This window comes from Aplidium turbinatum, chromosome 9, assembly GCF_918807975.1.
Source record: "Aplidium turbinatum chromosome 9, kaAplTurb1.1, whole genome shotgun sequence".
NCBI lineage: Eukaryota > Metazoa > Chordata > Ascidiacea > Aplousobranchia > Polyclinidae > Aplidium > Aplidium turbinatum.
Genome location: NC_137480.1, coordinates 27700896 through 27728739, shown reverse-complemented (window position 1 = coordinate 27728739; position 27844 = coordinate 27700896). Strand labels below are relative to the sequence as shown.

The following is a 27844-nucleotide window of genomic DNA, read 5'->3' as shown; positions in this document are numbered from 1 at the left end:
GATTCAGAAAATTTCAGTCAGACTGTTGAGTGTTGATCTGCAGTGCTGTTGAGTGCAGCAATGACCGAGTGGTTAGCGCGTTGGGCTCGCAGTCGAGAGCCTGCATGTTCGACTCCAGCCACCCCCACTTGCTGTTGTTTCTCTGGGCAAGAAACTTTACGATAATTGCCTCTACCCAGTGATCGATTTCGAGTAATGGGTAGTACCAAATTTAAGTTATAAGTAGAGTAGACAATCAGAAACAGACATTGCCGTCGGCTGGCGTGGGTCAGGTGTACGTCGGAAGGCGTACACCGATGCATAGCGCTCAAGTCCGCTTTCCCGCAATGCAGGGTAAATATATGAAAAAGCAAGCAAGCAAAGCAAAGCTCTTGCTAACAGTCTGATTTACTGAGCGTACTTTTTACTGCTCCCTAAGGTAACAAAAAGCTTTTATATCATTACGAGTCGGCAAAACTAAAAACATCTCAATCAGACAGTAACTGCAATCAAAATGCACCTCCAGGCAGCCATGGATCAACCCAAACATAAAACCCTCGGGGTTGAGCGACCGACTTTGTGGAAGCGGAAAGATCAAGCGGCGCTGGTTCAACTTTCGGGGCGTGCACTTGAACGACGCATTTCAAGGACTGCTCTACATTCAACGACTTCTTTCTCTGTCCGATACTGACGGTTTAGGTTACCAAAGCCCACTGCTTTCGCAGCCGATTTTATTGAAGATTATCTAAAAAAAAAATTGACGCTCGTTTGTGCTGCGTACAATGCACGGCTGCTGTCACGTGTTGATTCTACGAAGATCTAGTCTGGCCAGGTAGTCAACGCGCGACACGTGTAACTGAAACGTTTGTCTTTGCAGGCCAGATGTAAATTCCTGGAAAATCAATCGAAGTCATTGCAATCCCAATTCGACCAAAAGACGAAAGAAAATCAAGAACTAACAAAAATTTGCGACGATCTCATTGAACAACAGCAACATTAGCTCCACCGAGGCGTGATATTTTATTGATTTTATTTCCACAAGCTGCTGATGTATCGTTGAGGTCGCCACTTGCTCTGTATGTTTTCACATAATCTTAAAATATAGCAAGTCTTGTTCAATCAATCGACGCCAGTTCGGAGCCCCGTGCCGATTTGTAGTTTTCGATCCGTTGAGCCAGCTTACTTCGTCGTTCAGTTAGAACCCCGCTTGTGACGGCATAAATAGACATTGTAGCCACAGCGACGCATGCAGCTATCACCTGCAAATGCATGCACAAGGTCAGTTGATTGCATCACGGTGTTACAAAAGGAATACACTTTTTGAGCCGAAAGGAGCCTCATATTCTGCAGGGAACTGTGTTTCATTCAGTGATCTTGAATGGCTCAACTTGGAAAAAAAGCTTCACTATTTGCTTTCAAAATAGCGGCGTGGGCATTAAAAGTAGGGGTTGACATGCAAGGTCGGACACGTTGGTAAACTTGCAGCTGGGCCTCACCTTCAATGACATTTACAGATAGTCCACCTGAAGGAACCATCATAAAGTGTCACAATAGAGAATTCTGCCTGCACGAAATAAAAACAGTTGCCTACTTTGCAACTGATGTCACTATTATACTGTATTAAACATTGTAACAATGTTATCGCATATTTCATAATTTTGTCGATTTCTCAAAAGTGGAAAAACTAACTGGAAGAGGCGGTCTGGTACTAAGACACTTCCTCAAATGGGTGATCTGCCTAATACAGAAGCAATCACTAAGAAAACAAATCAATAGTTTTTTTTCTCTACAGTCTAAACCAGTGTTTCTCAAACTTTTTTAGTCCATTGCCCCCTTTTCGTTATTGAAATAAAATTTCGCCCCCCTAATTCTGCCAAGTAAAATAAACATTGATAGAGTGATAGACACAGGGGCGTTGACAGGGGGGTTTAGGTGGTACTTTTGGACCCGGGCCCGGAATATTTAGGGGGCCCGGGTTTAAAATATTCCCCGCGACTTCAAACATTATCAAGATCTTAAAATAATCAGATCTAAAGGAATTGCCATCAGAGGTTAAAACAGCCACTTCAACCGTCAGATGATAAAGTACCGGGCCCCCTTCTGGGTATTGCGATTTCCCTAACCATGATTTTTTTTTTCAAAAATACGTACGAAATATTTTTCTTCACCCACTCTTTAATTCTGAATATATAAATATTTTTGGTGGTAATCACTTCTAGCTACTTGCATCTACATCATAGCCGTAGGAGATGAGGGGCAGAGGGAGGCGGTCGCTACCCCACTGAAAAAAAATGTCGCTAATTTGGGCAAAAATGTCCAGTTATTTGGGCAAATCAATCTTACCACAATGTTTCGACGCCTCACCAGTTTAGAAACTTTACATATGATAGTTGTTGTAATTTATGAGATACATTAATATTTTCCAATAAATGTAAATGTATTATCACCGACTTTGAAAACTGTTGCATGTGGTAGCCTATTGTAATCTGGGCAGAATGATAAGTTTCGATTCGACAACTGCAAAATAGAACTGTAAAAAAGCACAGTTGGAAAACAGAGGTAAGCTTATTAATGATATTCACTAACATGTACGCTGCATTTCTTCATGGGTAAGATTTAAAAGCCTACTGGGTACTGGAAACTTTATGAGGCTTTTTGTTTTTTCTCTATATCCCACTAATGTACCGTAGTTGTTTGTAAAAATGTTTGGGCAAAACTATCCAATTATTGGATAAGTCAATTTTACCACGAATTATGCTATGCTCGCAAAACTTGACTTTATAGCTTATCATTTTTAGATATGGTCAAACAAAATAAGCATTTGTTATAAACTTTAATAATATTAATAATCAATAGTTGTGAGGCCACATACACACCACTTTTGTGAGCACTTGATCCCGGCCACTAACTATAGTTATGTACAAAGTGAAAAAGTATATTAAATTTAAATGAAAACAACTTGTAAATTTTCCTGTATTTAGTTTCATGTTTTTGTGAGCTATGGTTCAACTGCTATCTATATTGAATTTTTTTGCATAAACTGCTGTTTGTCTTTGCCAGTCTCAGGGTTGATATGCTCAGCTATTTACTATCGATGACACAGTATTATAGACTAGAGCAACAACAATCAAATATAAAGACACATGTTATGTTGTTTTGTCATCCAATTCATGCAGTTAATATATCAGGCAATGCAAACAGTGCTATTTTTGTGTCATGTTTTGGTAATGTGGTATGTGTTTTGTGGCAACGATTGAGTTTGAAGTTATTATCTGGGAGTCATTTTTCTTCAGTGCTTGTGATTTGAGTAGGCCTAGCTGCTTCATTGTGAAGTAAGATTATCTTTGTAAAGATCTTCTGAAAAAACATTGACTATGATTTCATTGTAATATAATATCAATATTTTTGGTATCAAAAGTAGTTTTGTTCAAAGGTGGAAGTTTGATGCACATAGCATGCTGCATGATAAACTGTCAAATTCTTTTCAGGCTGTAGGATTTGAAGCAGCATGGTTTGATAAGTAAACGGATTGTCATTTTAGGTTTTTTCAATGCAAATTTACAAATATTGAGTCTTTGGAGTATCTTTAAATTGAAAAGATTGAGCTACTTTTGGTCAGGCCTTTTATTGAAGTTGGGCTGGAGATTTTCATAAATTATAATCTGGTGACATGAATATTCGGCAATTATTGTTATCCAGTTATTGGTGAAGTCTCAGTTCAAGTTTTTTTGAATCCAGTTAGGCTTAATATACCGTATATTTTTTTGAGATACACAAGGATGTTTTAATTTGATGGTTTATTTAATTGGGACACAGACTATGAACGTAGATTAAAGTAAGTTCAGCCTTGTTTTGCTGTTGTACGTGTTTTTTTTGGCTATGGCTATATTTACACTATATAGTGTAAGAATAGCCTCAGTATTGTTGCCAGATAAGGAATTCTGCCTTAATTTGAGCAAAGTTTAAAGCTGTTGAAAACAAAAACTTGTATTTGGAATTTTTTTTAGTCCTGGGCAAAGATCAAAACCCTAAACATATTCCTAACTCTAGCCCTTTCCTTAATCCTTCCTAACTTTAATCCTAACTCTGGCAACACCTCAGAGATTGTGAGTAATTTTGCATTTTTGAAAATATAATATACGCAAAGACAAAATTTGGGCAAATTATGTTCGCCCCCCCAAAATGTTTTACTCTCCTACCGCTACTCTACTTTACAAAGAATTAATTTCAGCCGAAAACTCCAACAATTTTAACATACCGACGAAGATCATGATTGAGAGCAAGGATTTTGTGGTTTTTGGAGAAATCCCTAATTAGGCTATGCGTAATGGCACAGTTGGGGAAATTCGTGGATACGACAAATCTTTGAGAATATATTTAAATGATATTCCTCTTAATTTTCTACTTTGAACGGCATGTGTCATCCTCATTTTAACAGCAATTTGTCGGTGAAGGGGGCCCGAAAATGAATGGGTACCGGGCCCGAGAAATCCTGTCAACGGCCCTGGATAGACAAATTTAGTTTTAGGAATTTAATCAACGAAATTGACTGTAACATAAATACATGATAATGTTCAATGGGATGGATGAGCTTGGCGACTTTTACAAAGTTTTGAAATGTTTGGCGACGTCTTCGTAAGATAGAGTCGAAGATCACCCCGTTTATGAACTAGCAAGCGTTTCTTTGCTTTGAAAGCATCAATGCCACAGCCGAAAACCCCTTTTCAACCATATATGAAGACAAAATCCACATTCTAGCTTCTTTCCAGAGAAGCTCATATTTGCCAGCAACCTGGCACCAAAATAAATCGTATCGATCATTTTTGAATATCACTGGACTCATCATCTGTTTGCATATCAATGAACTGCTCTTGAAGTTCCACTTCTACAGTATGTATGTAGGTTCGGTAGAAAATGGTTGTACCACCCAGTTTGGAACATGGAAGTCCACGAAATCTGGAAAGCGAAGTTTCATGTCTTTATGAAACATGTCTAAATGTGAGCAGTATTTTTGCCGTTATTCTTCTGTAATAACATTCTCGCTCAAATTGGGAAACTGTTAACCATCTTGACTTGCACTTATCTTGTTGTTGACGTATTTTATCACAATATTCAGTGATTCATGCAGTTCAGGACTGAGATTAGGCTACGGGCAACCAAATCCTGACGGTGAATTACACAATGTATTGCAATAAGTCCAGGAATTGCTCTTTTCATCAGTGCAATGAACCCTCGATGCTTTCCTACCATTGCCGGAGCACCATCAGTTGCGCATTGTAGAATATTCTTCAGTGGAATCCCCTTCTCTTCGTAGAAGTTTTTTACTGCATTTAAGATGCTTGATGCCCGAATATCTGTAGGAAGACTGAGCGCAAAAATCATTTCTTCTTGTTCTCATATTATGAACAAAACGCACATATCCAAGCAGCAGCGATACATTGTCGGTCAAGGTGGAATCATCTATTTGCAGTAAATGGTTTGCGCGTTGGACTGTTGTTAGCGCGTTGGACTGTTATTGGTGGTTTGATAAATTCGCCCCTTCGAGTATTTTCGCCCCCCGATCGCCCCCTTTGATTTTTTCGCCCCCCTGGCGCTCAAAATCGCCCCCAGGGGGGCGATTTCGCCCACTTTGAGAAACGCTGGTCTAAACCTTGAAATATTTGGCTAGGCTAACACGCACAGCAGTATTTCAATAAAAGTTATAATTTATGTTGTGGAACCGGTTTTCTTCCAAAAGGATTCATCAGCACAACTGGATCGAAACAAAAAAATACAAAAGATTAATATCAGCACAACTAGCCCGAATAAACACAAATTTACATATTAAATAAATAACTAAACTATGAAGAACAGTTAGGATACTCAACCATTCAAACAAACAATGCTATAACAGTGACGTCACGTGCGTTTTAAGAGGAGAATTTATGGATGCTTTCATACACAATGAATTGGTGTAGGGGTACCTTCTGACCACCCTACTCAACCAATCTCATATTTATTCATTGGGAAAGCAGCCTACTGCATCGCACGCTTGAAACATCACTCAGTGACCCAGATGACACTCACATGATTAGTTTTCAATTTCATCGTGGATTCAGTGGCCGGATCACTTTTGCAGGCTGACCGCACGTGTCCGGAGTGAAACTTCTCCGTGCGAGAAATAAACTTGCAGAGATTCTCACATGACTGCAAATGATTCTGAAAAGCATCATGAAACGTATTTGAAGGTGAGACAATGTTCTTCTCCATAGCGAATGGCCTGGTTCTTGCCGCATGCCGTGGCCACACTGGCCAGCGCTCGGATGGAAACATTCCACAATATAGTGATCCTAATGGGTCGTTGATAATTCGGGGGCGGGTTGTGTGGAGCTTGATAGATAAAAGAAAAAAACTTTCATCAACCACCACGCATCTACAACACGTGGGTTACAAATTGGTTCGCAAATATACAAAACCAGATGTGAGGCCACAGCTGCGCTAGATGTGACAACAATAATTGAGCGCTTAAGAAATAACCTCCCAGCTGCCGCCCTGCCTCATGGAAGGTTCCGTTGAATTGGCATTTAATGATTTTATAAAGTTGCCGAAGTATAAAATAATTACCAGACGTTATAAGTTTATGGTAAAGATTAAAATTGTGGGCACAGTTTGCGCAGCCTTGGTTCAAAGCACCATCGGCATGCCATACACAATCACAAGGCAATGATCTGCAGTTAGTTCGCCAACAAGAATCAGCCGAAGGATCAAACACGTCAGAACAACATAAAGAAGTAATATGTCATAACGACAAGTGATGTTTCCTTTCAAATATTTATGTTTGATATTTAAAGGCTATTTCGTTGATACCGAGTCTATGCTTCAACCAACTTGTTATCACAATGACGAACCTTCAGCTCGGTGACAAACGGTGCACGTAACAATGGTGCAAGGTGACCGAACAAAAAAGCATCCAAGGTGGTTGGAGAATCACCAAAAATGAAATTACTTCCGTCCAACATTCTGTCGAATGTGGTGAGGCAGATGCGTGCGTCTCTACAAAATGTCTTCTCCATTTCACACAAATCCAACAAGTTTCTCTTGGACTGAGCAAGAAATCGCTGCGCATTCTGCCGCATTTTATTTGGGTACCAGAGGCTCCAAGGAAATCTACAAAAAATTCATAACAAAGTTACGTCATTTCGATTGAGTGATACGTCACTGGGCTAATTCACGTGGCGAACTCGTCTTTGACATAAATTTAACAAAATTAAGGTTGTGTAGAAATGAGCGTTTTCCTGGGAGCCAGCACAAGGCTGAGTACTCGCTATAAACAGCGAGCTATGCCACGGTAACCACAACGGTGTAGCTTCCAGGGTAACCATCAAGACTTTCCAAATCTCTCCTGAAAAAATCACTCCGAAAATTGGTGAGAGAAGAACCAGGGGTCAGAATATGGTCACATTTTCAAGAAGATGATCACAGTGTTTTAAGTTGCTGTTGAAATCTTCTGATTGAACTCGTCCTTCTCAGTGTACTGGATAATGTTTTCCAGGCAAACACATGATATTCGTCTGAAAGATATTCATTGACCAAAAACTGAAAATCTTTAAAAGGTGTCCGGTCATTTTTAAGTGAGAAGGAAATCCGGGCGGCAAGGCAGTTATTAAATGGTGTATCCCGTTGCAGAGAAACCGCTTCGGAGAGAAATTGTATGGCCATTTAGAGATGCGAACTGTTCGAACATATGTAGGTAAATGTGAAGCTGTTATGTCGCAAGTAGAGATGTAAATGCAAAAAAAACGAACCGTTTTTTTTAAAAAAAAACGTGTTTTTTTTCAAAAAAAAATTGAGCCAAAAAAAACACTCGTTTTTTGGTTTTTTTTGTTTTTTTTCATATTTTTCTGGAAAAGTTGCAATTTTTTTGCAATTTACAGCTTAGTTTCATTATAGTGCTCTTGAAAAACATTAAATTACTAAAAATAGTTTTATTGGTGTGCTGAAATTCCTAAGTGTTTGTGTTTGGCAGCATATGTTCTTGCATAGTCCTATGAGGACCTATGTTGTTTCGCTTTTTTCTTCATTCTCTGGCATGTTTGTGGCAGTAGACCTGACAAACATTGAATTAATGAAATTTGATACATGACATAATGTAGATGAGTTAATTTCTTTTTCCTTTTATGGAAGTTAGCCTATGATGTTAGTATACTGTGGTACTGGTTATTCTTGTACACACTCAATGGGTTGACGAAATTTTGACAAAACAAGGTGGCAGTATTCAGTACACACATTTACCTTGTTTGTGGACGTGGTAATTTACTAATGCAAGCTATTGCCAATAGCTTGTTTAAACATGTTTTGTAACTGATAGCTTGCCAACGATGTATATGCTTTATAAATGTTGAAACAGAAGTATTATTTTCGTGTGTTGTAAGATCTTGGATTGGACACTTCGTCATTGATGCTTCTTGCAGATTATTTGGGACATGTAATGCAAGAGACCTTATCACTGATATTTTTAGCTGTCAAAAGTTAGTGCATTTGTCAGCAAAAGGTTTAGGTTAATGTTCCTTTCAAATGCCCACCACCCATGTTGACTATTGCTAGTAACTACCATTCTACCAACCTTGAATGAAGAAATTTTTCCTTTAAAGTGGAGTTTTTCAGCACTGCTCAGTGTTCACATAGTGAATAAATGCTTTATAATGCTTTTCCTGACAAGAATAAAGTTTTACCCATATTCCCACAATGCAGGATAAAGATACAAAACAAACATCAAAGATGAAAACTTATTTTATTTGAGAACTAGGCCTACTGCTTTTTGAGATAAAAAGAAATTGACCTCTTGTTACGCACCAATAAAACCATGATGCAAACTTTAATTTTTTTTATTGGGCAGAGGAAAGATTGACGAAAAGTTAGGCAAAAACAAAAAAGTGCTAAAGTCTCAAAGTTCTGCAAACTAGTTCAAATTGGATGGATTAAGTGCAACCAATAACCATACTTCTTTTAAACATGTCTATGACAGCACAATGGTGTGATTAAGGGAAAACAAATATGACTATGACGTCACAAAGGATTATTGAATCTCTTCAGGGAGAATAAAAAAACATCAAAACGTTTCCATCTTTCACTACATTTAAATGTGATTTGGGCTAAAAGTTGGGACTTTAGCACTACACTGCTTTTGCCAAACTTGTCATCAATCTTTCTTCTACCCAATTATTTTTTTTTTTAATTTACGCACCATGGTTTTATTGGTGCGTAACGACAAGAGGTTAATTTCTTTTTAGCTCAAAAAGTAGTAGCCAAAACTTGTTTTAATATTCATAAACAGATAGCCCACCCCATAAAACATGGTGGTAGAGCTAAAACTTATGTAAATATGTTGAGCGCTTCTTGAGATATGGCCAATATGGCCGTTTTTCTATTGCTCCTTATCTATAAAGCCACTTAGTGGCTAAGGTTATTTCACTTATAACTCGAGAACCGCTTGTGTGATTTTCATCACGTTTGCACCAAATGCACATCAACTGGAACAATCTCTTGACGTTGTACTGGTAATGGTGTGGTGTGCTGGGGAAAAGTGCCTTTGTGAAGTAGAGAAACAGGACCCTGACCACCTAGTCCTAACGTAACATGCCCATTAACCAAAATCCCAGGTGGCTTCGAAACTGTACACGAGTGTGGTACTGCATTTAACAACTGGCTGAACCAAATTACAGACAATACTTGAGATGTGCCAACCATAGGACACTGTGTTACTATTTGAGTCGATGAGAAACCTTTATGGCTCGTGTGTTGAGACTTGAGAGACATATTGTCTCATTTGAAAGATGTTATACGAGTTATGAGACTATTTTTTTGTTGAAAGAGACGCTATTGCAATGAGTTTACCCTAATTGCTGCATATTGTGACATTTAATAAAAAAATAGGTAAAAAAAACAAAAAAAACGAATAAAAAACAAAAAAAACGATAAAAAACAAAAAAAAAACGAGCTCGTTTTTTTTAAAAACAAAAAAAACCGTTTTTTTTACATCTCTAGTCGCAAGTAATTCAAGCAGCTTGAATATTATAGATCAGTTAATAATTGAGCATCATTTTGCATGTGCTAGCCTCACGTGGTTGCTGGCATTGACCAATTGCAAGAAATGATTTGATTAACGCTAGTCAGTGTAAGACAAAAATGCCAGATAAATGCATTGCAGATTTTAAATTAAAGGAAAGACGTGTTATGAAAGCAATAAAAAGAATCATCTTTGTTGAATCACACGCTATATTTTAACTAACTGCACATACCCACATGCCTTTGCATAAGCTGGTCTGGTGACTTTTGTGTAGTTTTCCGCATCAATCCACATTGTATATAAAATAGCTGGAAGTAACTTTGCTTTAATCATAGCAAGATAAGCCAAGGTGTCTGCATTCTGATTTTCAGTGAGCTGGAAGTCAGCGTTGAAACCACCTCTTCGAAAAATTCCTATTATTGTGAATGTTCGAGAATAAATTAGACCATTTTCTTCTAATTCCGGCAAGTTTCCTGTAATTGTGTCTTTCGGAAGAGCTTGAGTCTTTGTGATAGGAACTTTTGCAAAATTTGCATACGTCAATGCAGATAGACATTCAATATCAATTGAGGGTAATCCCCAGCCCTCATCCCAACATTTTAAATTCATTTTCAAGGGCTAGGCTAACATATCAAGCATTCCTATGATTTAACTTCATAAGTGAAATTCCTAGAGTCTCTGACAAACAGACGTAAAAGTTAGTAATTTTTTTTCAAAGAAAATGGCACAAGCACTTTGAATAGCTTCATAAAAGCTATTGGCCGCGGACAAAAGTTACAAGGCGCATAGCCCCATCTGGTAGCCAATTTTTTTCATTACGTTGCATACACCATACAGAAAGATATGACAAACAATTCTTCTGACAAGGATAATCTTCAACACTAAACAATCACTAAAAAAAGTAAATTTTACACTTCAAGCCTCCATTAACCAACTAAAATATCGTAACGGACCAAAACATGGCAATCATTAAAAAACTAAGTGAATATGAACATATCAAAGTTCCCAGGGGATGGTAAGTAGGCTCCGCATGCAAAGTAATAGGCTACGGTACTGAATTTCATGAATCCATATTGTAAGCGTCTTTTGGCGAAAAAGTATAGGCTACCTGCGTTGACTTTGTCATGAAGTGAAACATTTTTTTTATTATTTACATCTTTCAGATATGCATAGGCCACATGTTTAAACATCCATACGGAGTTACATAAAAAAAATACAAGTAGCCCTAAAGGGGAAAAACTAAACGCAGGCCTCAAAGCTCTCGGCGGCCATGGCCGCCGTAACCATCGCGCCGGATTCCACAAGCCAACATTTCTCCACTCTGTCGGTGTTGGCATTTTTTTCTCGACTCGCGTTTGTATGTGAAACTTTTTTCTCTTCACTCGCATTCGCAACCTTTCTCGCAAACAAATCAAAGTCTCTCACACGCCGACTAGAAACGTTGCTGATAAAGGTTTCGCAATAGGTCCGATTGTCGATCTATAAGAACCCGATGACTAGCTTTGCTGTTACATGGGAAGCAGTTTATTTTATAGGCTGCGACTGCAAATATCTTTCAAGACCTCGTTTACGTTGTTCTTCATAAGTGAGCGCACAAACATGATATTAATTACGGTAACGGAGTTTTAAAAACACGAATTTTGTTTTATTTTGTCTGCCAGGCGTGAAAATTTGGCCGCTGGGAAGAAGCACCAGTAGGCCATGCTTGGTCGGCGGAAAAATAAAGGAGCTTAGAGGCCTGCAAAGGTAATGCAAGAGAGGATTGCTGCTACACGAAGTCTTCTGATTAGTAAAGTGTCATCGCCCAACTCAGTCCTCCTTGTACAATAATTTACAAGAAACGTCATATAATTTCGATCTTAGATAAACATCAGCATTAAACAGGGTACAAATTAGAGTATTTTCGGAGTCTGAGCAGCGCAACACAGAATTATATGCATTTTTCTCAATAGAGCATCGGTGGCTAGTACATCACAACGAACTTGGTGAGTGCTCACACTTTCGTATCTATGTAAACAAAATAATCGTTCATGTGCCTTGTAGGTAACTTTTAAACTTTTTTTTCCATTTTGTAGAGACATTGGCGCACAGGTGTGAATTATATAGAAGCATGCAATAAGATTGGTTGGTTTGGCTTGGAATCTTTATCCTCGGACTGCCAAAGCCTTGATAGGCTGTTCCTGGTAGTTTCGCATATTTGTAGAAGCTTTTGACACAGGGCCGGTCACCGAGATTGACAGAGTGAAATTTCCGATTGTTGAAATGTTGTTGCCTGGGAATTATTTCATTCACTAGGTGCCGTTGAATGGAGAGCAGTCCTTAGCATGCGTTGCTCAAGCGCACACCCCGAGAGTTGAACCAGCGCCACATGATCTTGTAGCTTCATCGTTCACGAAGTCACGCACTAACCAACTGAGCAATCGGGCTCGAAACACAGCTCGTTTTACATCCACAGTACAACGATTGACAAACGAAGGCACATTATTAGCGGCACAATACAAAGCTCTCATTTGTCTTTTTACATCACTATGGTCACACAACATGTAGTAATCAATAAGCACACCAAGATATTTACTTGACTGCACAAACTCAACGTGTTGGCCTTCAAGGGTTACTACAGAATCATACTGCCAGTTCATGCGTTTGTTGCTAAAGCAAATACAGTGTGTCAACATTATAGAAACAGAAAAGCGAACGTTTTTGGCTTTGCGAATAGCAAGCATAAGAAAACATTCTATAAGAAATACAAGAGAATCATGCAGTATAGCAACAAGAATATGGTCAGATCTAAACATTTGAGAAACTTCCTAACTCGCTCACACACGAAACGATACAGAAAGATTACGCAGCACAACGGGTCAAGTATTTGAAAAAGAAAAAAACTACTTGTTCAGAGAAGAAGTATCCAGGTAGATTACGCAAGATGAACGGAAGCACAATATACGGCACAGTTACACGAACAAAGCAAAATATGTGAAGCATAACACGTGACAATTTGATCAATGTATGGCTCTGTTAGCTGATCTGTGACGAAACAATTTTCTCAGTAAAAATGCTTCAAAATGTGACCTCTCAGTGTTTCGTTAACTCATGAGTTCCTGAACCAAAACTGGAACCGGAGCTTTTCGTGGCTCCAGCTCCACAGCAAGTTTATGGAAAGACTCCGGTTCCATAAAAATGTTCCATGGCCTTGCTCCTCCACAAAGCAATAAATGAAATGCACGTTCTAGCAATGAAAAACATCTTGAAAATATACAGCAAATATCAACATTAGCATTGGTAATGGTCAGGTTACTACGCAAGATCACATTAAGTTTGTTTCACGAGTAGCCGCAGTTTACGTGACATCAGTAAAGGGCGCAGGCTGCAATTAACAAGCACCCGGTCGTCGTTGTATTCAATTTGTTTCAAGTTTTCAATGAGATTTGAAGTTTTTTATTTTGATAAAATGCGAAGTACGAGCAGACCACCGTCAAATTGTAGGTCGCTTCTGAATATCGTTGCCAACGTGGAGCTTCATGGAACTATTTGTTTGCAATTGCCTGGAATGTGCGGAGTTCATCAGAGTACCAGCATTTCATGAGCGCATCTCTACACTCTCAAAATATCGATGAGCTTTCAAATCTGACCAGTGCATCGCTTCCGCGATATTCCACACACTCCCAAACCAGGACTGTTTCAAATCAGGTCTAAATGTTTGAGGAAAATAAAACAAATATCTTTTATCAAAAATTATCAAGTTGACACAACTCCGAAAACCCACTTTCCTCGCAAACAATGCGAAGGTTCCATCGAACAGTCTGTTGCTATGACAACAATTCTATCGCCATGAAAAATTACGTGACCGAGACGAGTTGCAACGTAGAATCCTGACAACCAATCAGGATTAAGCTCACATCTTCGTCGTCGCGAGGTTTTTTCATAGCTTCAGTGAGGGGGTACATTGAAACAGGCCATGCAGTCAACGATATGGAATGAATAACCTGCATAACAAAAGAAAATCAACTCAGACTCGTTCAATGATCTTATGGCAGTGTAACGTGACTGACATACCTTCCCGTGTTGCAGGAGCTGAGCTGACGATGTGTGACCACAGCAGGCAAGGATATCAACGGTTCGTGGTGATGAAGGATTGACATAATCGTTTAGGGTGGAAATCCTGCAGAGATGACTGATAGGGTGGCCAATGTGGGCATAGGGAGATGTAGTGTCGATCAGGAAGTCAGCCATTATCCACACCGACCCGTCATCACAACCCAAAGCAATCTGCGTCGGTCTGCACGAATCAGTGTGAACAATCTCAATTGTAAAAGAAACGTTTTTATTAGTTTAACTTTATATTGAAAGCAAGATAGTTTAAAATCGGGGATGCGGTTGTAGAGACCTAAAAGCGTTTCCTATGTGATGGTTGGGATTAGGGAATGTAAATTTGTTTTTACAGATCAAGGGTCATTACTTTCCTTGGATACCAGACCTTGATTGGTTCTAATGTTCAGTGTGACAAGTTTGAAACTGTCTGGTTGGTTTGGATCAAAGACGAACACCAAAAACTGATGCGGGGGTTGCGGGAATGACAGGCCTTCTAGCTTATTTAGGTTGATGCGGGGTTGCGGGAATGACAGGCCTTCTAGTTTATTTAGATTGGTGCGGGTGTTGTGGGAATGACAGGCCTTCTAGTTTATTTAGATTGGTGCGGGGTTGCGGGAATGACAGGCCTTCTAGCTTATTTAGGTTGATGCGGGGGTTGCGGGAATGACAGGCCTTCTAGTTTATTTAGGTTGATGCGGGGTTGCGGGAATGACAGGCCTTCTAGCTTATTTAGGTTGATGCGGGGTTGCGGGAATGACAGACCTTCTAGCTTATTTAGGTTGATGCGGGGGTTGCGGGAATGACAGGCCTTCTAGTTTATTTAGATTGGTGCGGGGGTTGCGGGAATGACAGGCCTTCTAGTTTATTTAGAGTGGTGCGGGGTTGCGGGAATGACAGGCTTTCTAGCTTATTTAGATTGGTGCGGGGTTACGGGAATGAGAGGCCTTCTAGTTGATTTAGATTGGTGTGGGGGTTGCGGGAATGACAGGCCTTCTAGCTTATTTATATTGGTGCGGGGTTGCGGGAATGACAGGCCTTCTAGCTTATTTAGATTGGTGCGGGGTTGCGGGAATGACAGGCTTTCTAGCTTATTTAGGTTGATGCGGGAATGAGAGGCCTTTTAGCTTATTTAGGTTGATGCGGGGGTTGCGGGAATGACAGGCCTTTTAGTTTATTTAGGTTGATGCGGGGGTTGCGGGAATGAAAGGCCTTCTAGTTTATTTAGATTGGTGCGGGGTTGCGGGAATGACAGGCCTTCTAGCTTATTTAGGTTGATGCGGGAATGAGAGGCCTTTTAGCTTATTTACGTTGATGCGGGGGTTGCGGGAATAACAGGCCTTCTAGTTTATTTAGATTGGTGCGAGGGTTGCGGGAATGAGAAGCTTTCTAGTTTATTAAGATTGGTGCGAGGGTTGCGGGAATGACAGGCCTTCTAGTTTATTTAGATTGGTGCGGGGTTGCGGGAATGAGAGGTCTTCTAGCTTATTTAGATTGGTGCGGGGTTGCGGGAATGACAGGCTTTCCAGCTTATTTAGGTTGATGCGGGGGTTGCGGGAATGACATGCCTTCTAGCTTATTTAGGTTGATGCGGGGGTTGCGGGAATGAGAGGCCTTTTAGTTTATTTAGGTCTATGCGGGGGTTGCGGGAATGACAGGCCTTTTAGTTTATTTACGTTGATGCAGGGGTTGCGGGAATGAGAGGCCTTCTAGTTTATTTAGATTGGTGCGAGGGTTGCGGGAATGAGAGGCCTTCTAGTTTATTTAGATTGGTGCGGGGTTGCGGGAATGAGAGGCCTTCTAGCTTATTTAGATTGGTGCGGGGTTGCGGGAATGACAGGCCTTCTAGTTTATTTAGATTAGTGCGAGGGTTGCGGGAATGACAGGCCTTCTAGCTTATTTAGATTGATGCGAGGGTTGCGGGAATGACAGGCCTTCTAGCTTATTTAGGTTGATGCGGGGGTTGCGGGAATGACAGACCTTCTAGCTTACTTAGGTTGATGTGGGGGTTGCGGGAATGAGAAGCCTTCTAGTTTATTTAGATTGGTGCGGGGGTTGCGGGAATGACAGGCCTTCTAGTTTATTTAGATTGGTGCGGGGTTGCGGGAATGACAGGCCTTCTAGCTTATTTAGGTTGATGCAGGGGTTGCGGGAATGAGAGGCCTTCTAGTTTATTTAGGTTGATGCGAGGGTTGCGGGAATGACAGGCCTTCTAGCTTATTTAGGTTGATGCGGGGTTGCGGGAATGACAGACCTTTTAGCTTATTTAGGTTGGTGCGGGGTTGCGGGAATGACAGACCTTCTAGCTTATTTAGGTTGATGCGGGGTTGCGGGAATGACAGGCCTTCTAGCTTATTTAGGTTGATGCGGGGGTTGCGGGAATGAGAGGCCTTTTAGTTTATTTAGGTTGATGCGGGGGTTGCGGGAATGACAGGCCTTCTAGTTTATTTAGATTGGTGCGGGGTTGCGGGAATGAGAGGCCTTCCAGCTTATTTAGGTTGATGCGGGGTTGCGGGAATGACCGGCTTTCTAGCTTATTTAGGTTGATGCGGGGGTTGCGGGAATGACAGGCCTTTTAGTTTATTTAGGATGATGTGGGGGTTGCGGGAATGAGAGGCCTTTTAGTTTATTTAGGTTGATGCGGGGGTTGCGAGAATGACAGGCCTTCTAGTTTATTTAGATTGGTGCGGGGTTGCGGGAATGACAGGCTTTCTAGCTTATTTAGATTGGTGCGGGGTTACGGGAATGAGAGGCCTTCTAGTTTACTTAGATTGGTGTGGGGGTTGCGGGAATGACAGGCCTTCTAGCTTATTTATATTGGTGCGGGGTTGCGGGAATGACAGGCCTTCTAGCTTATTTAGATTGGTGCGGGGTTGCGGGAATGACAGGCTTTCTAGCTTGTTTAGGTTGATGCGGGAATGAGAGGCCTTTTAGCTTATTTAGGTTGATGCGGGGGTTGCGGGAATGAGAGGCCTTTTAGTTTATTTAGGTTGATGCGGGGGTTGCGGGAATGAGAGGCCTTCTAGTTTATTTAGATTGGTGCGGGGTTGCGGGAATGACAGGCCTTCTAGCTTATTTAGGTTGATGCGGGAATGAGAGGCCTTTTAGCTTATTTACGTTGATGCGGGGGTTGCGGGAATAACAGGCCTTCTAGTTTATTTAGATTGGTGCGAGGGTTGCGGGAATGAGAAGCCTTCTAGTTTATTTAGATTGGTGCGAGGGTTGCGGGAATGACAGGCCTTCTAGTTTATTTAGATTGGTGCGGGGTTGCGGGAATGAGAGGTCTTCTAGCTTATTTAGATTGGTGCGGGGTTGCGGGAATGACAGGCTTTCCAGCTTATTTAGGTTGATGCGGGGGTTGCGGGAATGACATGCCTTCTAGCTTATTTAGGTTGATGCGGGGGTTGCGGGAATGACAGACCTTCTAGCTTATTTAGGTTGATGCTGGGGTTGCGGGAATGACAGGCCTTTTAGTTTATTTAGGTCTATGCGGGGGTTGCGGGAATGAGAGGCCTTCTAGTTTATTTAGATTGGTGCGGGGTTGCGGGAATGAGAGGCCTTCTAGCTTATTTAGATTGGTGCGGGGTTGCGGGAATGACAGGCCTTCCAGTTTATTTAGATTAGTGCGAGGGTTGCGGGAATGACAGGCCTTCTAGCTTATTTAGATTGGTGCGAGGGTTGCGGGAATGACAGGCCTTCTAGCTTATTTAGGTTGATGCGGGGGTTGCGGGAATGACAGACCTTCTAGCTTACTTAGGTTGATGTGGGGGTTGCGGGAATGACAGGCCTTCTAGTTTATTTAGATTGGTGCGGGGGTTGCGGGAATGACAGGCCTTCTAGTTTATTTAGATTGGTGCAGGGTTGCGGGAATGACAGGCCTTCTAGCTTATTTAGGTTGATGCGGGGGTTGCGGGAATGAGAGGCCTTCTAGTTTATTTAGGTTGATGCGAGGGTTGCGGGAATGACAGGCCTTCTAGCTTATTTAGGTTGATGCGAGGTTGCGGGAATGACAGACCTTCTAGCTTATTTAGGTTGATGCGGGGTTGCGGGAATGACAGACCTTCTAGCTTATTTAGGTTGATGCGGGGTTGCGGGAATGAGAGGCCTTCTAGCTTATTTAGGTTGATGCGGGGGTTGCGGGAATGAGAGGCCTTTTAGTTTATTTAGGTTGATGCGGGGTTGCGGGAATGACAGGCCTTCTAGTTTATTTAGATTGGTGCGGGGTTGCGGGAATGAGAGGCCTTCCAGCTTATTTAGGTTGATGCGGGGGTTGCGGGAATGACCGGCTTTCTAGCTTATTTAGGTTGATGCAGGGGTTGCGGGAATGACAGGCCTTTTAGTTTATTTAGGATGATGTGCGGGTTGCGGGAATGAGAGGCCTTCTAATTTATTTAGATTGGTGCGGGGGTTGCTGGAATGACAGGCCTTCTAGCTTATTTAGATTGGTGCGGGGTTGCGGGAATGACAGGCCTTCTAGCTTATTTAGGTTGATGCGGGGGTTGCGGGAATGAGAGGCCTTTTAGTTTATTTAGGTTGATGCGGGGTCATAGGCGCCGGGTTTTGAAAATTGCCGGGGGGGCAAACTTTCTAGCCGACCGATTGCTTACATTCAAAATGCTGATGTTTGTTTGTCAGCATTGATGTTTGTTTGCGTCTATCTGCCATTGTATATCGCCAAGATTTATAATGTAGGCTCAGGCCTCGAAATTCACGGCGGACATGTCCGCCGTCACAGCATGTGATGTCCGCGGGAAGTACCATCTAGATCGGTCATATTTGTCCGCCGAGAAATAACACAGGAATTAGCGATACAAATCGTCATTTCATAGCACGAACAATTGTTACAATAATATCTTTTCCATCGCATTCTAGCGCGCATCTAGAAAATGTGAATACTGTATCCCTTAGCTTCCATTCATGGAGGAAAACTTTCGATTTTTACGTTGCTTCAACGATTGATGACATTGAATCAGCGTAACAAAGGTGAATTCTTCGCTAAGAATCGATAGGAGTACAGATACTTCTACACTAATCACGCGCAATTAAGTTCAAGTTTTACGTCACAATGTCTGGCTTTGATCTCCGAGTGATAATGATATGATATGGCAAGGTTGGTTACTAAATTAGATTATACGAGTAGGCTATTACAGCAAGATGCAACAAATTTTTTTTAAGTTTTGGTATTACAGTAAGAAAGAAAAGACCCAAGGAAAATTCACTTTCGCTAACATGACACGCAAAAATAAACTTGAAGAAAAAAGCCTGTGAAACTTTGCACAGCAGAAAATAGTAGCGTTGGTGTAAAAATTTTCCGACTCCTCCCAGAGTATTGTGACGCAATAAGCCACACGACCTCGCTCGGGGGTAGCAATAATCAGTTATGTGACGTATTGAACAGCTACACGGCACTTTGACTCTTCAAGCGCAAGTCGTTGGTCTGATGAAAGCCTTTCAGAGTGACTTTACTGATTTTTTAAAAAGCCTTCTAAAACCGTAGTTATAGTTCTGAAATGGTGAAGAATTATTCTCAAGATAAAGTGATTAAGCATGAGTCTGCATGACGATCGATGGCTAAAACTGGTGTGTCCGCCGTGAGACTTGATTTGTCCGCCGAGATAGCTGCTCAGACCGGACACGTTTGTCCGCCGTCAACAAAAACGAATTTCGAGGCCTGTAGACTACTTCGAATTATATGCTAGTCACTTTGAACTTTAGCTCTTAATACGCGTAGATACTAAACTGAGCAAACAGCACCTCGTTATTGACACTCCCAAGAAAAAACAAAGCGGAAGAAAACAAGAAAAACGTTTTTCAATCATTGTTAGTATGCTTCAACGGCACCATGCTGGCGTTTATCAGCTACCGTACTTCTGTTTCTTTTGTAATCTTAGTAGCAGCGCTCTTGTTGCAACAAGTAGATCTTTTAATTCAGATCGATCCGCAATGAAGGTCAAACTAACGCAAATTTGAACTTAGAAACATTTGCTTTAGGATTTTTTTAAAAATAATTTGCGGGGGGCAGCCACCCCGAGGTAAATTCACGGGGGGGCGCCGCCCCTCCGGAGTCGGCGCTTATGTGCGGGGTTGCGGAAATGAGAGGCCTTCCAGCTTATTTAGGTTGATGTGGGGGTTGCGGGAATGACAGGCCTTCTAGCTTATTTAGGTTGATGTGGGGGTTGCGGGAATGAGAGGCCTTCTAGTTTATTTAGGTTGGTATTATTTTTAACGACAGTTTTGTTTGAAATTGTGGTAATGTCTCTTCATTGAACATAATACACCGCAGTCCCAGTAAAAACGCTTCTGAACTGTAAGAATCGTGCTATGAAAACCCAACTCACAATGCTGGTTGATCTTGGTCATCCAACACAAACCTTCCGGCAGCCATCTGCATCAAGAACAAGGTTAGCCTGCTTGGTGTTTCAACAAACAATCAAATTGTTCTCTAAACTTGCTGATGTTCTATAAACTTGCTGTTTCCACCAAAGAAACTCTCTTGAACATCAAGACGCAACTCACTGACGTCACAATGACATCCCGGGATGTTGAAGAGATGATCTTCCCTTGATCGATGATGTGGATGCATCCACTTGTGTCCGCCACGAGGATGAAGTCTCCGGATGCGCCACTTCCCATGACAACGTGGACTGCAAGAATGCAGGAAATCGACTTCTTCATGTTCTGATGAAACAACTATGATACCTCAGAATAGTCTGAAGCATGTTGAATTGTTGATGACAGGGACGGGCAAGATCAACAGTTTTGACGACCTTCAAGATTAAGCCCATCCCTGGTTGTTGATACCAAACACAAGAACTTGATGAAATGAAAACATTTTAAAGTGGCTCCTTTCTCCTGCGTTCGCTTTTAACCGAAAAAATACGCGCGACATCAATCTCTGTGAAATTAAGAAAACCAGAAATAATCAACTTATGATGGTTTCATTGTTCTGGTCCACTGTCCAACCATACCTGGTGTGTGTGGTCTTTTAATGCCTGAAGCGGATGATCATTCAACCGTATCTTCCACAGATGAGAGAATGTGTTGAAACATGTTACGTCACCATCACTGTTGCCAGCAACAACTCGCACGTGACCCACTGCAAGGACAACTATGTTAGACGTGGCCCACTGCAAGGACAACTATGTTAGACATGACCCACTACAAGGATAACTATGTTAGACGTGGCCCACTGCAAAGACAATTATGTTAGACGTGGCCCACTGCAAGGACAACTATGTTAGACGTGGCCCACTGCAAGGACAACTATGTTAGACGTGGCCCACCGAAAGGACAACTATGTTAGACGTGGGCACGTGACCCACTGTAAGGACAACTATGTTAGACGTGGCCCACTGCAAGGACCTCTGCAAGGACAACTATGTTAGACGTGGCCCACCGAAAGGACAACTATGTTAGACGTGACCCACTGCAAGGACAACTATGTTAGACGTGACCCACTGCATTTCTTTTGCATCAAACCAAAAAAAATAAATATATATACACAGTGTACAACTGCCAAAAATGTACGTTTTAATGGGGAGGCAATAACCTGTTGTCGCAAACAAAACATTGACTTTATTTTGCATTAGCTTCATTTCCTATGGCGCAAATATATCGAATCGGATTTGATGTAAGCCTAACCAGAGTAGGCCTACTCTAGTAGACATCTAAGCTCGTTTATTTTTGTGGAAACCAAGCATGCATGGCCTATCAGAGCTGCTTTCCGGCGGATGTGGAATTTTAGAATTCTCCGAAAAAGGCTTTCTCCGAACTAGGATTTCTCCGAATCGGCTTCTCCGAATTGAATTCTCCAAATAGTAGCAGACCGTACTAGCTATGCCAGCAAAGTGAAAATAATACTCGCAAATACACATACCGGAATGGAATGCCTTATTTATTGTACGTTGCTTGAAACTTTCAAAGGAAATGCCACGTCAATGTCAACAACATCTAGGCAAAAACTCACATTTGCTCTCTTCAATCTCTAAAGCAGTAGTTCGAGGAGTTTTTCCTGAAATGGAGCATCTGCGAACAAGGATTTGTCCATCACAAAACAACACACTGGTACCTCTTGTGTCAGATACTAACATGTCATTTGGAGACAGCCGGGTGATGTCATGCAATAAGACATGAGTCAGAGGGCCACATTTCGTTTCAAGGGTGCGGATCGGCTATAAAAAAAAAAACACAGAATATATAAAGAAGTCATTCTCAAATGAACAACTAAATCTACTCGCGAGGCGACAGAGCATTACAATAATTCTTTACTCTTATTTGAAGGCATTATGATATTGAACACATATTCATATCTTACCACAGTACAACAAACGTGGTAATAAAACTACAGGAAAAACATAAACTCGAAGAGTTGATTGGTTACAAAACATGAAAATTGCGAGTAGAATGTTGCTCATGGCTCGAAGCTGCAGGTTTTCGTCTGACTCTCTTCAGAAGCTATCGTCAGAATAATATAAACCTAAAAGTGGTGAAGTATTTATAGTAGAAAAAAAATGAATTGTAAATTTGGCTGATCAGAATAATTCAAAATTAACCAAGAAGTTTTAAGACATAAACGAAGTCAAGAAGTTTTTCAAGAAATGAAAACAATATTTCCAAAATTATCGGAGGCCAAACTTATGGAAACAATATTTTGTTGGCCCCCAAATAATTACCATGTTGACGTCAAGAACCCTGGAGAACAAAATGCCTAAAATAGAAAGGAAGGAATGGCAAGCTTTTCGAGGTGTGATTGATTTTTCTTTTTGGAAACAAATAAAGATCTAACTTACAAAGGGTTAGTGAAGAAACTGATCACAAGTCACCACAGTGCCGCATGTCTGAACTTGATTTTCAATGCTTTCATAATGATTTCGTTCAACAAACTTTTAGGGACTTTAGCAAGAAGCATGATAAGACATTTCACCACGATATTCACTTCAGCCAATGCAAAGATGGTATCAGGAATACTAGGGCAGTGCAATCACGGGTGATTGCAAGGGGTTTTTGATAAGGGAAGATACTTTTGGTCATAAAATAAAAGCTCATTTAACAGTATCTTACATTTTTGAAGTCCTTAAGTCTTTGAAAAGAGTGTGTTTCGTTAGTTTTAAAACTTGAGATTAACAAATTGCTGTTTAATTGTGATTGACGTGTTCAAATAGATCTAACAAATCACTAAGAGTTAAAATCCATTACCTAAACAGCATGGGAGGTATAAACATAACAAACAATTACAGATTGGCAAAAATAGTCAAAAGTGTGATCATATCAAAAAGCAACGATGATACGAAAAAGTACCATGATTTTCGAACTCAGCGCCCAAAAAATAAATATTAGGGAGTATCAAAGAAGTGACTTAAACAAAAATAATGTTACGTAGTATAATTAGAGAAGGAAACAAGGAATCAACCAAACCGAGCTTGCAAAACTGCAAAGGGCAAAAACATATCTGGTGGCTCTGCAATAGGACAACATCTGCAGGATAACAAAGAATGTGCATTGAACTTCAGACTGGAAACGTTTTCAATTCTTGCTAAAGACCGTTCCTCGTTCCACCTCGTAGCACAAGAAGCAATCGTTATAAAAACTTTCAATCCAACCTTATGCCACCAAAAAGAATTCGTTTGTGCGTTAAAACTTCTTCGTTAATTTTGAATTATTCTGATCAGCCAAATTATTATTTCGTTTTTCTTCTACTATAAATACTTTACCATGTGCATTTAGGTTTATTTTATTCTGATGAAACCTCCTGAAGAAAGTCAGACGAAAACCTGCAGCTTCGAGCCAAGAGCAACATTCTGCTCGCAATTTTCAAAAATATAAACAATGCAAATAAAAATTCAACAATCATTCTGCTGTAAAAATTTGAAGTTTGTAACTTTCCACAGATGAGTTAGACATGGGTGTGTGGCTGTCATTGTTAATTTTTTGCTTTTCCAGCTAAAATTTATAGCAAAAAACAGAAGTTGATAACACACTATGTGCTTCTCATTACTTGTTATATACGTATATACACCAGGCCTCTAAGCTCCTTTATTTTTCCGGCGATCAAGCACGGCTTACCAGAGCTTTTTTCCGGCGGCCATATTCTCGCGTTCGGCGGCCAAAATAAAACATTGGTTAAAAATTCATGTTTTTAAAAATGAGTTAATTAAATAATGCGTTTAATTATAACATGAAGCGTTCTACTGGTGCAAATTAAGCTAAACTATCACAAAATGTATAAAGTGACAATCTGCTTTTATTCCGATGTTTCCTTGAAGAAGCCAGTCGTGTCTGATTGATGGAACGTCGGAATAAAAACAGATTGTCACTTTATATATCTTGTGATAGTTCAGCTTAATTTGCACCAGTAGAACGCCTCATGTTATTTAACTAAATGCCTGGTGAACAGCCTCATTCAATTTTCAATCAGTTAATTAATATCATGTTTTTGCGTTCACTCAGGAAGAGCAAGGTAAACAAGACCCTGAAACATGTTTGCAGTACTAGCCTACTTGAATGCACTGTTTCCTAAGTAAGTGTAGGCTACAGTTTGTCTTTGAGTTTTTATATGTTGACGCTCAGACTGTTTGCCAATCAACATTAAAAAGACAAAGGTTGTAATAAGTTAAACGGAGGGGGATACCACAATGAGCAAATCGACCCTTGTGGTGTACGTATAAGAAGAGTGATGGCAAATTCTGTTATGGGTACGAAATGCAAGAAGTGGGTGCATGGAAAATGAAGAGAGTGACATGCAGATTCGGAGATGGTTTTGAATGTGAAAGATGCAAGAAGATTGAAAAAGAATGGTTGGTCCACTCCTGTTGAAAAGCTGAATGACGAAGTTGAATCAGTGAATGCCTTTTCCCTTTTGTTATCTAGGAGATAGTTTGAATGCCAGTGGTGGTTGTGAAACTGCTCGAGAGTTGTTATGTTGTAGAAAACTTCCGTTGAAAATGAGAGGAAGAATTTATACTAATTGTGTGAGATCTGCAATGCTGTACGGAAGTGAGACATGGTGCCTACGGGAAAACGAATTGGCGATTTTAAGGCATTAAGGCGACAAAAGGAATACCGAAAGAACTTTTGAAGTTGCTTGGGTTGAATGAGAATGTTGATAAGTTGGCAAGGGCGAATGGAGTGAGGAGGACGACTCAATAAAACGTGAAAAAAGACAAGTTAAGGAGGAAAGCAGCAAGGTGGGCTTCACAAGAGAGGACTTGGCTTGTTAAAATTGCAATGAAGTCCCTCTGAAAGGCTTTCATCAGATCAACGACGTGCGCTTGAAGAGTCAAAGCGCCGTGTAGCTGCTAGCCTGCATAACTGATTAACTTCCACAGAACGAGGTCGTGTGGCTTCTTGCGTCACAATGCTCTGGACACGAGTCGGAAAACTTCTACACTAACGCTACTATTTTCTGCTGTGCAAAGTTTCACCAGGCTTTTTTCTTTAGGTTTATTTTAGCGTGTAATGTGAGCGAAAGTGAATTTTCCCTGGGCCTTTTCTTTCTTACTGTAACCAACCTTGCCTTATCAATATTACTCGGAGGTCAAAGCCAGACATTGTGACGTAAGACTTGAAATAAGTTGCGCGTGACCGTACTCCCATCGATTCTTGGCGAAGAATTCACCTTTGTTACGCTGATTCAGTGTCATCAATCGAAGCAACGTAAAAATCGAAAGTTTTCCTGCTTGAATGAAAACTAAGAGATACAATAGCCTACAGTATTCCCATTTTCTAGATGCGTGCTAGAATGCGCGGGAAATTATATTCTCGCAACAATTGTTCAACGTTCGTGCTATGCAATGACGATTTGTATCGCTAGTTCCTGTGCAATTTCTCGGCGGACAAATATGACCGATCTAGATGGTACTTCCCGCGGACATCATATGCTGTGACGGCGGACATGTCCGCCGTGAATTTCGAGGCCTGGTACTACAATTGTGGCTGTTTTACTTTTAATGGAGTTTTAATCATTTGGTTGCACTCTTGTATAATTCATCATTTTCTCTCTAACAAAAAGAATCCAGAACAGAGGTTGCAAGACTTCAAAATATTTTACTGAATTAAATTAGAAAAACTCTTCAGTGATAATTCTATGAGCTTAAATTAGAGCTCACCGTGATTTGGCCATCCGCTATGGGCACTTCATACACCCACACCATGCCATCTTCGCCTACCGTCACAATGGAATTAATGTTTTGCTTAAATAACTTTCCAAATGCCACAGCATTGAAGGAGTGCAGAGTGGAGACTTTCCAAACCACATCTGCTTTCAAGTTCAGCAACATCTTAAAGTGCAGTCTGAATTACAAAGACAACATTTATACATAAATGAAAAACCCTTGCGATGTTCTGCATAACATCTCTAACCATTTACTCGTGATCAATTTCCTGGAACTTGCATTTAATGAATGATACAATTTTGATATTGCACGATACACTCTATAAGGGTTAGGGTTTGTTTAACCTTAACCCAAAGCAAAAACTGACTTATTAACCCTTAAGTTGCTGCTGCCAGCTAAGAATGGGCAAGTTAAAATACAATACTGATTCCAAATCTATTTAAATAATATCCCTGGTATAAACATAACATGAATAATAATATCCCTCTGCCTTCACAATCATGACCTCAAACAGAAATGTATTGGAGCGAGACTGGTATTGATTAATTGATCTAGATGGCCAATAAAAATGACATCCTTCAATGGAGTTAATGTTGCATTACTCAAGCCGTAGTTAATAGGAGTGCTCAAAGCAAGGTGTTCTCTTGGAACAAGATTATTCCCCATTAAGTGACAACATACACTAGTTTCTTTTGATTAGTTTTGAAATATTTCGCTTTCAACACCATAAATTAGGATTCGCAAACCTTCAAAAAATGATTAAAATTAAACCAAATTAATTTCCGTGCTACATTCTAGGTTATCTTGCTTCAGGTATTGAGCAGTCTGTTAAACAAACTTCAAAACTACAACGGTTAGCAAAAGTCTTAGTACCTTTAGACTTCAACTAAAACACATATATACCTGTTCTCAAAATATATATTACACTATTTCAGTGGACTATTTGGAAATATAATATTAATAAACACTGCAGTGAACACACACTTTTGCGCATGAGAGTACAAAATACAAATGCAATACTTTGATATTATAGATGAACAGATAGAAAGAATACAAAACTGACCTTCTTGATGCAAAAGCTCTTGCTTGAACACAATAACTTCTTTTAATTGCTGTTCAGGTAAAAGGCATGAAAATGCTTAAAGCATTCAGAGAATATTTCTGAACTTATACAAACATGATAACAAATCCTCAAGGCCTAGTAGGTTCTGAGGCTACAATAAAAAATGGGTCTGCTATTATTCGGTGAGTCCGATTCGGTGAGTTCCTAACCTCTAACCCTAACCCCTAACCCTAAAACGACAATGATAATTAGGCTACGGTACCCCATAATATAAAAAAAAAATTGAAAAAATCCCCGTTAAGGGATCGGACTCACCGAAACGGGCCATTCCGATAAAAAACACAGCTCATTTTTCGCAAACAATCATTGTCACAATAAACACACTGTCTGTTATGAAGACAACCGGGTTAGCACAGTTGTAACTATTGATCAACAACAATCTTAACAACAAACTTAAACCTGCGCAAGAAAGGAGCTGGAACTATGCTAGTTTCATTTTTATGCCGGCTCCAAAGTCCCGGTTAAAACTACTAACATTGAATTCGTAGTAGGAATATCATT

At 40.4% G+C, this 27844-nt stretch overlaps 3 protein-coding genes across 6 annotated transcripts in view; 1 reads left to right on the top strand and 2 right to left on the bottom strand.

Annotated features, from left to right (window-relative positions):
- Positions 1-1102, top strand: part of LOC145777284 (transforming acidic coiled-coil-containing protein 3-like) — a 46070-nt gene extending 44968 nt beyond the window's left edge. For all 4 annotated transcript variants that reach the window (XM_082588632.1, XM_082588631.1, XM_082588633.1 and 1 more), the window contains one exon: positions 857-1102. In XM_082588632.1, the coding sequence (XP_082444758.1) occupies positions 857-979 (123 nt within the window). In that variant the 3' untranslated portion in view covers positions 980-1102. The remainder of the gene's footprint in view (positions 1-856) is intronic.
- On the bottom strand, positions 993-10716 carry LOC145777286 (metaxin-3-like). Its single transcript, XM_082588636.1, has 4 exons — positions 10257-10716; positions 6867-7125; positions 6046-6177; positions 993-1238 (listed from the first exon to the last, which is right to left on the bottom strand). The coding sequence occupies exons 1-4, from the start codon at positions 10631-10633 to the stop codon at positions 1095-1097; spliced, it is 912 nt and encodes a 303-aa protein (XP_082444762.1). The 5' UTR covers positions 10634-10716; the 3' UTR covers positions 993-1094.
- Positions 10702-27349, bottom strand: LOC145777285 (uncharacterized). Its single transcript, XM_082588635.1, has 8 exons — positions 27284-27349; positions 26215-26398; positions 22077-22281; positions 21079-21206; positions 20627-20788; positions 20449-20495; positions 14078-14300; positions 10702-14007 (listed from the first exon to the last, which is right to left on the bottom strand). The coding sequence occupies exons 2-8, from the start codon at positions 26383-26385 to the stop codon at positions 13861-13863; spliced, it is 1083 nt and encodes a 360-aa protein (XP_082444761.1). The 5' UTR covers positions 26386-26398; positions 27284-27349; the 3' UTR covers positions 10702-13860.
- Between the last annotated feature and the right edge of the window lie 495 nt (positions 27350-27844).